A 14,396-nucleotide genomic window follows, 5' to 3' on the forward strand; every position below is an offset into this window, starting at 1 on the left:
ATTATGAAAATAGCTCTATATAATACACTAGACTAGAGTACAGTTATTAAAGCAGAAAACTTTGTGCTTGTTATTACCATGTTATATTAAAGAGTTCTTCCCAGGTCATATAGTTCTGGTATATCTAATAGTTTTCTGATCGGTGGGGTAATCAACCTCTGCGATCCCCACTCACCCGAAGAATAAATGGGCTATAGTGCTGTTTTACCGATATGACCCTTCACTGTTTTGGGGCCATGCTGAAGTTCCTTGCACAGTCGGCGGCCGCAAGCACCTCTGTACAGGGGAAACTGAAGGGCATCCACCTGTTTTTGATCACATCTAAGTTATGAAGTTAGATGTGATCGGTAAAAGCTAGATCCTGCGGACCCTTCAGTGCCGCTGACCTGACGGATACAGGTTTCAGTGCTATATACAGCGGCTCTGTATACCAGATACAAAGCAGCTGTACCTCAAAAAGTACATAAATTTAGAAAAATAAATTAGAAAGTTGCACCAAACACACTGATTTCAAAAGGCGTACATAGCCTTTAAAAGGGGTTACTCCACCACATCAAATTATAAGTTAAGTGTTGTTCGATGGGGGTACTAGCAGTGGGACCACCAGCGATCAAGTGAACAGGGGTTCCAAGTCCCTTTTACAGCTATATGCCATCAATTTATGAAATGGGAATAACCCTTCGAGTTTGTATTCAACCAAAGATTTTGAATAACATTCAGGACAAGATGGCATAATGTTTAAAGAAAATCTTGAAAAAGAACAATGCCGTCACTGGTAACCATACCAATCTAGCTCCTCTACATGAAGCAGAAGAGAAGTATAAATATAAAAAGGGTATGTGTTTCAATTAGGCCAATGTAAAAAAAACAAAAACTGAAATCATAGGGTTCAATATCCCAGTCACCAGCGGGTACCTGCTAATTATTGGTCAAGGAAGTTAAGAAAGTGGTTTACAGAACTTTGAGCAGGGGCGGACAAAAATCAAAAGGACCATATGCAAAAAATTGTATATGGGATCCTTACTCTTAAATAGCTCATGAACAAGCATCCTCCTTGAGTCTCTCAAACATTTCACCAATAATTGAGCACTATAAACATTTGCTAGCTCGGTCCGATACATGGAATAAATAAAACATAGGAACGTGCCTGTAAAGGTGGCAGTGGGCCCCTGTGCAGTTGAACATACATGTCAAACCCTCACTTTGAGAGTCTGGCTGTATATTAACAATAAAGGGAGAGGTCTAAAAGGAAATTAAGTGAGTCTATAGCAAAAACGTGAGGAATACCTCAACTCCTATAGGGTAGTCATAACATCCGCACCAGACCAGGAACAGTTTATCCTTTTTATTACTGAAGAATCCCACAATAATTCCTACTTCTCTCAAGCATTTTTTTTTTTCCTTTTGAGAAGGTCAAATGCCACCGTACCTGTAAAGGATCTGCCAGGCACAGCTTCGGGGTTAACTCCCATAATTAATCAGTCAGCACCTGAATCTACATCCCTGAAACGGACTCCAGCTTCCACCACTCAGGCTGGCAGGCTTAGGAGTGGGAGAGCCTATCGCAACCTGGCCAGACTCAGCTAGCTCCCGCCCTCGGTCTATTTAAGCCTGCCCTTCCTGTCCCTCGGTGCTTGTTATTCTTTTTCGTGTGGTTTCCTGGCCCAGCTACAGCTCCTATTTTGATCCTGCTCCATACAGACCGTGGCTTACTGACTACTCTTCTGCTCTTCGTTTGGTACCTCGCACACTCCTGGCTTGACTCGGCTCGTTCACCACTCTGGTTGCTCACGGTGTTGCCGTGGGCAACTGCCCCTTTCCCTTGCTTGTATTCCCTTGTATGTTTGTCGTGTTTGTCGTGCACTTACTGAGCGCTGGGACCGCCGCCCAGTTGTACCCCGTCGCCTAGAGCGGGTCGTTGCAAGTAGGCAGGGACAGAGTGGCGGGTAGACTAGGTCTCACTTGTCCGTTTCCCTACCCCCGTCATTACAGTACCTATAGGTCTTTACTCTATATTTTAGATAAAAGTCTAGAACGAGAACTTGTACCTAGCCAGCTGTACCAAGAATGGAAAGACCAAAGAACATCTCATATTCAGGAGCACATAATAGAACATACACCCAATTAAAGCCCCGATAAAGCCTTGAATCTATAGAGCAAGCACATTCGTTTCATTCCCTTATCTCAGTTACTGCAGTAAAAGGCTATAGTGGAGATGTTAAAGAAGCTGAAGCGTCTGTTCGAGCAGGGATTGTGGCCTGGTGTTCCCAAGTTTGCAAATTATGCTGAAAAAATGTATTTTGCATAATGTATTGACAAAAAGTAAGAAAAAAAATCTGTCTTTATGGGAAAAGCACAAGTCAATTTCTAGACGTAAAATGAATGTAAAAATATGCAGTGATTGATAGTGTTGTTTTAGGAGCCAGCGGGAAGCACCAGGCTCAGCGCATGTATATCATTACCATACACCAATTTTATATTTCTTAATAAAAATCATCTATTGGTGCACTCCACGTCCTTTTTTTTTTTTTTGCATTCTGGTCAGAAGTTGATCCCCTGTGATGCAACAAAGGTGAAATAAGCTATGGTTTGATGTAACAGTTTGCAAAGTATTTGCAAGATACAGACAGGAGGCCCTGGTGCCCCATCAAAATGTCAAAACAAAACATTTAATTACTATTCTTGCTGAACAATAAACCTGACGATTTGGGGACCCTTAAGGTTCACTATGCATTTGCCTCGGTCTGTTTGACAGCTGGTGCATCCCTTCTCCTGGGCTATTAAGAGTCCCATCTCTCCCTCCTACTACCCCTCCTCTTTCCACATCTCCACCATGCATCCCCAGACTCTCTAGGCAGCGACGAGGTTATACATAGAATACAGAGATCTTTAGATACAAAAAGCATATTTAGCAACAAAAAAAAAAAAAAATTCCATGCAAGATGCTCCGAATGCTTTTACAGGATGAGGTTTTACAATAAGAACATAAAAGATATTAGAACATAAAAAGACATTAAAATAAAACCACAATAAAATAAACCTCCACAGGGTAATGCACAACAGGGATACAAATTGCAACTATAGTCACTGCAAGGGTTATAGCTTGCTCCAGTCGAACAGTGATAAAGTATTCAGATGCAGAATATCATAAAATGACAGATATTTCACTTATTTTATCCTTATATTTTATGTTTTTAGCATTTGCACTTCATGAATAGGAGATGCCCTTCCCAGATTTATAATCTACAAGGTTGGGTAATTTACTATGTGGGTACAGATGGTGGCTGGAAGAGATGAGTAATCTATCTCCCGTCAATAGTTAGGAGAGTGATGAACATTGATGTGTGTGTTTTAAACGGGTGGATTACGAGGGACTTTTTGAAGTAGGGAAGAGGTAATGCAGAGCAAAAGGTCCGATGAGAATGGAAAAAAAAAAAGATAAAAGACGGGGATCACATATGAAGGAACTTGGAAGTGTTCAATCCAACCAATGCAGCAGCTATATAGAGTAGGTATGTTCTCGCCATGTTCATTTGGCTTTCTAACTCCTAGTACTCGGGTTTCCTCTCAGTTCAACAACCAGCTGAATTGGTTTCCTATGAAACCGATGAGCCCAGTATAAAATGATGAACATAATTCTTACTGTATCACACATACACAAGGATATTGTTCTCCTAAATACGTTAACGGTTAATATGTGAAATATTATCAGGAAAGCCTTACAGTCAAGGTTAACCTTGACCTGAACTCTGCACACAGAAATTGAAATGGTAATACTGATTTAACACACTGTAAAGGAAATGGGTGTCCTTGGAATACAGACCTAAATACTAATGCCCTGTAGTGATCCGATAGCCAGAAAAATCGGAGTTGAGGTGAGAAAATGGTCATTGATCACAATATGTCATGGTAAATGGAATCTCAGATCACTGCAAGCGTTTACCAACAGAATAAAAAAAACTAGCACAATAGGAAAGGGGGCTACGGTGTACAGATTAACTATGCCCTCCGACAACTCTTAAATACATTGTTAATCTTTTTGTATTCCTTTGTACTTCGTCTTTATATTATCAGACAATAACGAATATGAAATAAAATTAAAAATAGACAGAATACCTAGCAGACATGGGTGTACATAAAGGAGATGGACATGCCATAGCAACAATCAAAATGAATTTCCACTTGCTCATTAGTTATTATGAGCATCATCCCCATTCCTTGAACAGGCTTTTAAAGGGTTGATTTACCTTCCTCCCTATCCATCCTTTTTGACCGAGAAGGACATCAAGAACCTCAACTGTTAGCCAACACTATGTTGCCTGTAGAGAAGTGGAGGAATATAATCTGAGCAAGGGTTCGCCCGAATGTGGCACCACAAGGGTTCAAGGTCATTGTATCCAAATCAAAAACATTTTCAATGATAGGATTAAATTGCATGTCAAGGAAAAGGAATTAAAATTTAATGTAAACCTTTGTTTGGGTAGTCTAATGGCAGAGTGACCATAATAAACCCAACTGCTGCTTCTCGCCCCGCCCAAAAAATAAGTTATGAATATGATTGAGCACTTTAAGTACATCATCTGTACTTTTTGCTGGTCCTTAACATTTTTTTATAGTGCAGAGGCATACAATCATCAAGTTCTGAAATGACAGCATGATCTAATATTGGTGACAATACTACAATGTGTACACTATTACTCATGTGAATGTGCTCTGTTAGTGTTCATCTTCCCATTCAGCTCCTCAAGTGATGTGGGGGCCCAAACCCACCTGGAACATGCGGACTAACACAAAAGACTGCACACCCCTGTCTTCACTAAAACAATGTAACGTGAGTAGATCAGGAGGTCATTTACCAGAGTCCTTTCTACATCGCGGGTTGCAGAGTCGCCTGCCCTGCAGACTTTAGAACCTTATAATGAGGCAGACCGCAGCCTAATCTTGGCACATCCCGGGTTAGCGGACTATCGAAATTTTCACCGCTCTTCCCTGTGGCAGTGCGCATGTATAAGAGAGAGATAAAGAGAGAGAGAGAGAGAGGTCGGCCAGTGAGACAGAGGAGAGAAGGTACATCACACACACATTGTTTCTCACATATCCGCTACGTCTACTTTTAAATACAGAATTCGTACCTAAGCCTACCCATTGTCTATAGTATAAAACTACACTAGTAACATTGTCCACATTCCAGTGCCCTCTTACCTTTTTTAGTTGCTAAAATACTTTTGTTCACTTAAAGATAGTACCTATTTAATTTTATGTTCAACCCCGGTACCTATTAATTAAAAAAACTAGGAGCTGCATATGTAATGCTGCTTGCCCTTGTTCTTCTTTTAGGAAAAGCAGCAAAAGATCCCAAAGACAGGAGAAGTATAAGGCTATGTTCACACGGGTCAGATTTTCCTTAGGCAAATCTGACCTGTATTTACTGGAGGATTTGCAATTTGAGGTGTGGCAGCTGTGCACGTGGATGAGCCCTAATTAATGTGGCTAATGCGCATGTAGAATTCCACCCTCTTTCCACGCAAAAATTTCTCCAATGTCTATGCAGACACGTGGATTTCCCATTGAAATCAATGGGAGGCGGGTTTCACATGATTTTCACGCGGATTTCGGTGTAAATTCACATGAAATCGGTCCCGTGGGAACATTGAATATCTAATTTTCCTTCTCCCATTTCTACGATCCATTCCTGCTTTATCTAAACAATGCAAGTGAAAAAAAAGTGTCATTAATGTGGTGTATGAACAAGGCCTAGTACCCAGAGTAGATTTTAAAAAGACTAACTAGTCGTATCAGTGGTATGCTTAATATGACAACTTGGCGTAATTGAACGGGTAGTCACTGGTGGAAAATTATTGCTATAGATGAGTAATTCCCCGTCCTAGAAGTTTATGGACAGGATGTTTAATGTGCAATATAAACTAAGGTTTATGGCTTTCAATAGATCATATTGGTAATATTACATGACAGCTAATGTTCAATGTTACATGGTGTAACAGAATGAAGCTCCGGGTCTACACGGTTATTAACCTGACGCCGCCCACGCGGAAAACCCTTTTTTTATGTAATTGTTTAATAATTAGTTCCTGGGCTCCACATTCTACACTGTTAAAAATCTTCCTACTCCCACAAGGAAAAACCCCTAATTGTTTGATAGAAGCCTATCATTCCCAAATCACCTAAAAAATCAGTGGTGAAATTCTATTTATAGTGAATATAAACGCGCCCTAAGGACCTAATGTAGATTTTATTGATACAACCCAATTTTAGACGATGCTCCTCTACCGTTGTGTTTTTGTGTCTTGTTCCACCTCTTATGAACAAAAAAGTGAAGTGACCAATTTAAAAACCTATAGAATTGGATGAGTACTTGGCAAAGATCATCAACTATGTACCATGCTTGTGAACAACCATTTAAAGAGGATCCGACACCTCTGACGTGTCTATTTTAATAAATACTTGTACTCCTTATGAAATAATTCTGGAACATATTCTGTAAGGGCTCTGCATTTGACAACTGGGTGTTACCATTCCTCTAGTCAAAGGGGTGTGTCCCTATACAATCTCACTGTCAGCACTGATTGGATAGCGTCAAACTATGTAGAGACACACCCAAATACCACTGGTAACACCCAGTATTCAGAAATTTCTTGGAGGAGTAAGAGGAACGGCACAATGCAGAGTTCCAATTTCTGGAGTAACTGTTATTTCATGGAGAATACAATTATTTTCTAAAGCAGACACCATGTCAGGAGAGGGGACAGGTCCTCTTTAATGTAGAGCTCCGTAACACCATAGTTTTTCCTTTCATGTCGCTATCTATTCTGCTCTCATCTATCTACATATCGAACACATTTTTAAAATTAGGTAACATGGGGTTCTCTATGTTTATTCCATGGTTGGTTTAATTTTGGCTGCAATGCCAAAACCACTGGCATGACAGCGAATGCCTGTCCTGTATCCGAAAGCCATCACGTTTACGTCATTCAAATAACAAAAATCCCAAGCTGTTAATGCAATGGTCACAAATGCAATTACAGCATTCCAATTTCATGGCTATTTATCTGTAGCACCATTTCTGCATTAGACACACACTGCATTTTCAAAGCTAAACACTCAACATGCTAAAACAAGGGGAAAATATAATTTATCAGAAGCTTGCTGGACCATTTGGCTAGATTTGATGCTGTAATCGCCACTGGCAACAATGCAGGAATTTCACATATTCTTGGATAATCTAAAATTACAAGTGGAGGCCCAAAGGAGAAAAGCTAGGCGTAGCATGAAGCATAGCAGGAGCCAAGGGGAATATGGAAACAGGCATGCAAATGAGGCGCAGAAGCGTGGAGCAATTTAAAAATAAAAAAAAAGTCTAGAATAGCTTTATTTTGGGTAAAGGGATAGAATCTATGGAATAAGAAAATCCAAAAAAACAACCACCAATTGGAGAAAATATTTCTAACTAGTAGAGCCTTCACACAAGATTCTCACAGCGAGCTTTATTATGGCTAGAGCTGTGGTCAACATGTCATTAGACTGCGCTAGGATCCCATTGCTCTTGCAGATTTGTCCTTTGCGCTATAAGAATACAAATGCATGCTTAACGAGCATCCAAGTATACCAAAAATTACCAATGTAAAAAACAAAAAGAGGCACAAAAAAAAATAAAAATAAATAAATAAAAGAGGCTGAACAGCTAGGCCCATGTTTGAGGATACCCGTATATTCTACCACAATTCAGACACAGATTTGTATATACTGTACTGTGATATCATAGCAAGCTGTAATGAAGTGTATGTCAACGTACTTGCCACCTACATTACTAGAGATAACCAGGAGAACCAAATCGTAATGAATGCTATATTTCAAACCTAAAAGGAAATTCAGTTAAAGAGGCTCTGTCACCAGATTTTGCAACCCCTATCTGCTATTGCAGCAGATAGGCGCTGCAATGTAGATTACAGTAACGTTTTTATTTTTAAAAAACGAGCATTTTTGGCCAAGTTATGACCATTTTTGTATTTATGCAAATGAGGCTTGCAAAAGTACAACTGGGCGTGTTTACAGTAAAAGTACAACTGGGCGTGTATTGTGTGTACACATCGGGCGTGTTTACTTCTTTTACTAGCTGGGCGTTAGGAATGGGAGTGTATGATGCTGACGAATCAGCATCATCCACTTCTGTTCGTTAACACCCAGCTTCTGGCAGTGCAGACACACAGCGTGTTCGAGAGATCACGCTGTGACGTCACTCACTTCCTGCCCCAGGTCCTGCATCGTGTCGGCCACATCGGCACCAGAGGCTACAGTTGATTCTGCAGCGGCATCAGCGTTTGCAGGTAAGTAGCTACATAGACTTCCCTGCAAACGCCGATGCTGCTGCAGAATCAACTGTAGCCTCTGGTGCCGATGTGTCCTCGCTCGTCCGACACGATGCAGGACCTGGGGCAGGAAGTGAGTGACGACACAGCGTGATCTCTCGAGAACACGCTGTGTGTCTGCACTGCCAGAAGCTGGGTGTTCTGAAGAGAAGTGGATGATACTTCTCGTCAGAACGCCCAGCTAGTAAAAGAAGTAAACACGCCCAGATGTAACACACATAATACACGCCCAGTTGGACTTTAGCAAGAATCATTTGCATAAATACAAAAATGGTCATAACTTGGCCAAAAATGCTTGTTTTTCAAAAATAAAAACGTTACTGTAATCTACATTGCAGCGCCTATCTGCTGCAATAGGAGATAGGGGTTGCAAAATCTGGTGACAGAGCCTCTTTAAAGACTATAGACCCCTCTGACATTGAGAATTGTTTTTTCACATATGTCAATGGCAAGAGTTAAGAAATTTGCACTAAGTTTCTGGCTGCAATCTTCATTCCTTCATTTATTTATAGATCCCCTAAAATTTAGTTTACAACCTGCCACTAGCATCAGACTTTTCTCATGTAAACGTATTCCTACAAGTAATATATCCTGGATGTGAGTTCTGTGTGTCCAGGATGCTGCCTTCACTAGCTCCCATGTATCAGCACAGCCTTATTCATGTACCGCTTTCTTCTTGTACAACTGATGAGAAAATATCCCCTGTGCCGATACAGAGACTGATGCTCGGGAGAGTGTGATTCCCCCTCCCTCCCACTGCTCTCCTTACTATCTGTACTCTGATTTCAGTGCAGCCTGTGTGATCTGCCCTCCCTGAACACTTTCACGCATCCTCTCTCTAATCTTATTTGACATGTAGAATCTCCTTCCCCTTCCTGCTGCTCTCTCTAATGCCTCATGCACACGACCGTTGTGCCACTCGGGCCGTTTTTGACGGCATCCGAGTGGCCCCCGATAGTCTTCACGAAACCATTCACTTTAGCGGGTGAATCGGGTCCGTGAAAAATGGTCCAAGCCTCCGATCCGAGGAAAGATAGAACATGTCCCATCTTTCCTTGGATCACTGACGGGACTCGGACGGCACACACGGTCGTGTGCATGAGGCGTAACACGGAGAAAGGACAGGGAAGAATGGGGAGAAGAGATTACGTTAGCCCCTTGATTTTGTCAGAAACCGCATAACAACCAGCTAGGCGACGGTTACACAGACTTTACAGCAGCAAAATGGTGGAAAAGGTTTTATTAAGACTGTTTAGATCGCTGCTTAGTTTTGCATTTAGGCAAGCAAACAATAAAAATAATTGCAAAGGTGTCTGTAGCCTTTAGGAGGAACAGAGACACTTTTGTCCTTTGGATGGGTCTGGTATTGCAACTCCGTCTCATTCAAGAGGATGAAGCGTAGCTGTAATACTAGAAATAGCTCAAGAACAAAAGTGGTGCTGTTTTTAAGAACTGCTTTTTTTTTTTTTTTTTTTTTTAAAAAAAGGGGATTGTCCCATTAGGACAACCTGTGTTTATAAATCCTCTTATGGCACATGATCATCATAAAGATAGGGTTTCTACCTTCTATTAGGCAGAGCAAAGAGCCACTGCAAAGAGAATCTCCCACTCCAGAGTACTACACAGCCATGTAACTCAAATTTCTCCTAGAGCAGCAAGAGCTTTAATGCCCCATGCACACAAACATAATTTTGATCCGCAATTACGGAACCGTAATTGTGGATCAAAATACTGATCCATTAATTTCTGTGGCCCACGGACACCTTCCCTATATTTACGGGAAGGTGTGGGCTGAAGAAACAACAAAAATAAAAAAAAATTGGACATGTCCTCATTTTTTTAATTTTATGGACCGTGCGCCTATAAATTATAATGGGAGCACGGCCCGCAAATGTGGGTGACAGTCTGCGGCCGTCTGTGCCAGTCATCACGGACCGTGCACACGGCTACAGCCGTATGCAGGGTGCCTTATCCTAAAGATGGATTGCAAGGGGACTCCGCTTCCCAACCTGCAGCAACTAGCTAACTGTCTGCATGTCCACATTTGGGGAAGGGGTTGTCTAAATTAGACAATTCCAATAAAAGTTGATCAACCATGGGCCTGCAATGACAGCTATGTATTTTCAAAGGTACAGGTGTCCATAGCTGCCTTAAACCATCAAATACCTATGGAAGTTCCAGACAGATATGAATGTGCATCTCAAAACGTGAATATCATAAGGTCTTTATGGTGAGAGATGTTCCAAAGGCCAAAGAAGAGCATTGATGTTCCATCAGACAGGATATACGTTCAAGGGCTTTAAGGTAATTCCCTGTACAGAAACACCAGACTATTGCTGCAAACCAAGCAACTGTATTTCAAGTACTGAACATCCCATCCAAGTCAAAGTACTGTAGTAGCTAGTCTCAAGCTGCTGTAGTTTAGCAATTATGAAGATGGAGTTTACCATATAGAGCAATGGTTTATCTCAAGAGCAAGGATCGCCTAGACTTTAACCATCTCTGTAACCAAAAATAATATAATTTCTAGTTGTATTTCCATATCCCACGCGGAGATGGTGTTTACGTCCGTTTACTATGCACCCCCAAAGTTACTTTTTTCTTATACACTAATAGAATAAGGGTAAGGGGTTGGATCAAACTGTAGCATAGATGAAGGGAGTATGTGCTGAAAAGATGTGGCACTATAGAGAAATTGGGTGCTGTACATCCGAGGTGTCCTGTACGGTTGTGGACAGTTTCTGATCATTTGAAACGATCATGGTCTGGAGTATACCAGACTATTGGATATGTACATAACATTTTTTTTTTTTAGTTCAGAAAAAAAAAGTAACAAAAAAAAAATCTGTAGATTGGATTGGGGAAATAGATCTGATACCATCTGAGAGAAGGCTTGCAATTTATCCCCAGAGGCTTATTCCTTCAGTATAATTATATGCTTACTGATTCCAGCATAGGGATTTCGAAGACCCCACGCAATTATACTGGCTGAAATAACAGGGTAGAGGAGGAAAAGTATCAGCCATTATATTTTCCATGAAGCTGCACATGTGATGCTGGGAACTCTGGGGAACTCACTGTACAGCTCTGAGTCAGTGTGTGTTGAGGGAGGCGCAGTAAAGCAATTGGGTATATAGTGTACTCTCTATAGAACGGCACCTATAACAAGACTAGTGGGGAGACTGGGGCCCGTTTAGTTACATTAGCATTGTGACCCCCTAAAGACTAAAGCGTGCACAAATAGAATAGCTCACTGCAGCAGTATTTTACTAGTTACCTTTATTGTCTATGCACCCACATTTAATCCCTCCATTCTTTTTGGGGGTCTTGATTTTTACAACCATCACACATGGTAAAAATGACATGCTACATGTATTCTGCAGGTTAGTGCTATAAACCAAATGGATATATTTTATTTATGTTTTAATATTTTTACAGAATAAAAAGAAAAAAAAAAAAAACACAACTTAAAAAATAATTACTTTGTGTCGCTATATTCGGGGACTTTTAACTTTTTATTAAATTGATCCATCATTGTAAGTGTGCGAGGACTTGTTTTTTGGGGGCAAGTTACAGTTTTTATTGGTACCAATTTTATATATTTTTTTTTTTTTGGGAGCCGGCTATTTACGACAGTTCCTTTGAGAACGGATGGAGGGGAAGCACACGACCGCCGCTCCGTTCATTCAGAGTACTCTGCCCCTGTTCTCTTGATCGGCGGGAGTCGCAGCAGTGGGCCCCCAGTGATCAAACAGTTATCACCTATCCTATAGATAAACAAGTTTTTGTGGTGGGATAACCCCTTTAATAAGGAGTACTAACATGGCAGATCTGGGGGCATTTATAAGGCCCACAACTACCATAACAACCCACTGGCACCCCACCATTGCGTCATGGAGGACGACAACAGGGTGACAGAGAAGGCCCCCCCTCCTCTCTAAATGGCTTAGATGTTGTCGATATTGACTGTGGCGTCTAAGTGGTTAAGCTACTGGGATTGTACTTATTTTTTCGATTATAGCCGTTAGAGCAGGGTGTCAACTGTAATACAGTTCAGAAACCCGCTTGCACGCTGCCCTCTTCTGACCGACAAACATGGACGTCAAATGTCCAAAAGTAAAAGTATCAGGTTAAACAAAACCGGTCATCTCTCCTGCCTGTCTGTCTATTTTAATAAATACTTGCACTCCCCATAAATTTACAATGTCCGGTTTCAACTTTTGGGAATATGACTGAATTGACAACTGGGTGTAAACATTCCCCTTACAAATCGGGTGTATTACTTGATGTCTGACATTGTCAGCACTAATTAGACTGTGTCAGACTGTGTAGGAACAAGTCTCATTGAAAAGCAAAATGGTAGCGTCCAGTTGTCAATATATTCATACATTTCCAAGAGTAATAAAAGAGGGACATTGTTATTTCATAGGGAATACAAGTATAAGCCGATTTCTTCACGAAATGACAATTGTTTAGCAAAACCAGCACATGACAGAATATTGTAACAATATATGAGTGTCTTTGCCGTGGTATTGGAATGCAAGTCTCTCTGGTGATCCAACAGCAATGGAGAAATGCTCTTCTCGTAGCGTCATGTAAGTGATATGCCAAAATGTAGAGAAAAACATAAGATGTCAAGTGTCAGATGCACCTATGTACAGTATGACGTCATATCATATAAAAGGACAAGTAAACAGAAACATTAAGGTTTGACTGGGGTTCAAGTCTCCCTTATATACACCAGATCATACTTACAGGAGTAAAGGAAGTTGAGATCTATGCAGCTGTTTGCAGGGTCGTTCTGCTGGAGGACTGCATTAGCTGTCCCTGTGTCTGCAGAAATGACATGAAGGGAAAAAGGTGGTCACCTGTGACTTAGGGTGAGGAAAATCATTTTGACAGTAGAGAAACTAATTTGTCAGCCGGAGAATGAAATTTTTTGGTGATCACCTCATTCCTTCCATGGTAGTTCTGATGGCTCGAATACAGTTAAAGCAACTTTCCACTGAAGGGATATATAAAAAATAAAATAAAGAATAGTGCCCCAGATCTCAGCTTCCTGTCTGGCCTATGGTAAGGATGACTTGTTTTGGGGGAAGGAAGTGTTCTATAAACTGTAAATTGGAGCTATTGTAACACACATTACATATAAATACAATGTCTACTGAATACTGAAGGAGACAAAGGGGTTCTAGGACATTAGAATAGGGGTCTTCTGTTTTATCCTCAAAACAGTGCCATGCTGGTCTGTGGGCGTTGTCTGGTATTGCAGCTCAGCTCCGGGCATGTGAAGGAGACTGGGCTGCAATACCAGGTACAGCCATATGACAAGAGTTGTGCATTTTTTCTATTGTTATGCAACGCCTTTAAAGCGATCTCAGAACCAAGCCCCTTTTGGCCGTAATAATGGGGGATCCCCGGCTTTGGACCATCCTCTGTGTGCCAGAATAGAGGGACAATCCGGCAGACACAGGGCGTCCATGCATTAAATGTACAGACATTTATTGGAATGACTACAATGTAATGCTACATGTGTGCCGAGAAACGTATATACCTCCTGCCAATACCAGCTGATCACCGGGGGTGGAAGAAGCCGACTTAATTTTAAAATGGGTTTGATTTTGTGAGACAGGCCCTTAATGTATAAACAGCTATTTTTTCCTCTGAATCAGTAAAGTGTTGAAACCAATTTGCCAAAAAAAAACTTCTATAAACCAAACATACAAAAAAATAAAAATCACAGGAACTGGCATTACACTGCTGAGCAGAGTGACCATAGCTGTATCTACCACAGACTTATTTATCATCCAGCAAAGAAACTGGTTAAATATTAACTTTTATTAGCATTTAAAAGCGAACAGATCAACTTAAGAAGTAATGAATATGGGTGCATATAAGCCGGCTCAGTAGTGGCCTACACTACACCTCATAGAACTAAATGCTGGCCATTTAAAAAGTTGAATGATGACCCTGGCACTGCAACCTTACTTTAAAGGGCTTGTACGGAATTAG

At 40.9% G+C, this 14,396-nt stretch overlaps 1 protein-coding gene across 6 annotated transcripts in view; it reads right to left on the reverse strand.

Annotated features, from left to right (window-relative positions):
• PCDH1 (protocadherin 1) overlaps positions 1 to 14,396 on the reverse strand; it is a 184,871-nt gene that overhangs the window by 7,699 nt on the left and 162,776 nt on the right. For 3 of the 6 annotated variants that reach the window (XM_075856207.1, XM_075856205.1, XM_075856206.1), the window contains exon 5: positions 13,140 to 13,217. The exons of 1 other annotated variant lie outside the window; for it this stretch is intronic. In XM_075856207.1, the coding sequence (XP_075712322.1) occupies positions 13,140 to 13,217 (78 nt within the window). Of the gene's footprint in view, positions 1 to 4,856; positions 4,990 to 13,139; positions 13,218 to 14,396 lie in introns of all 6 variants that reach the window. 2 more of the 6 variants (XM_075856209.1, XM_075856210.1) reach the window with 2 other exon arrangements.

Source organism: Rhinoderma darwinii, chromosome 3, assembly GCF_050947455.1.
Source record: "Rhinoderma darwinii isolate aRhiDar2 chromosome 3, aRhiDar2.hap1, whole genome shotgun sequence".
Taxonomy (NCBI): Eukaryota; Metazoa; Chordata; class Amphibia; order Anura; family Rhinodermatidae; genus Rhinoderma; species Rhinoderma darwinii.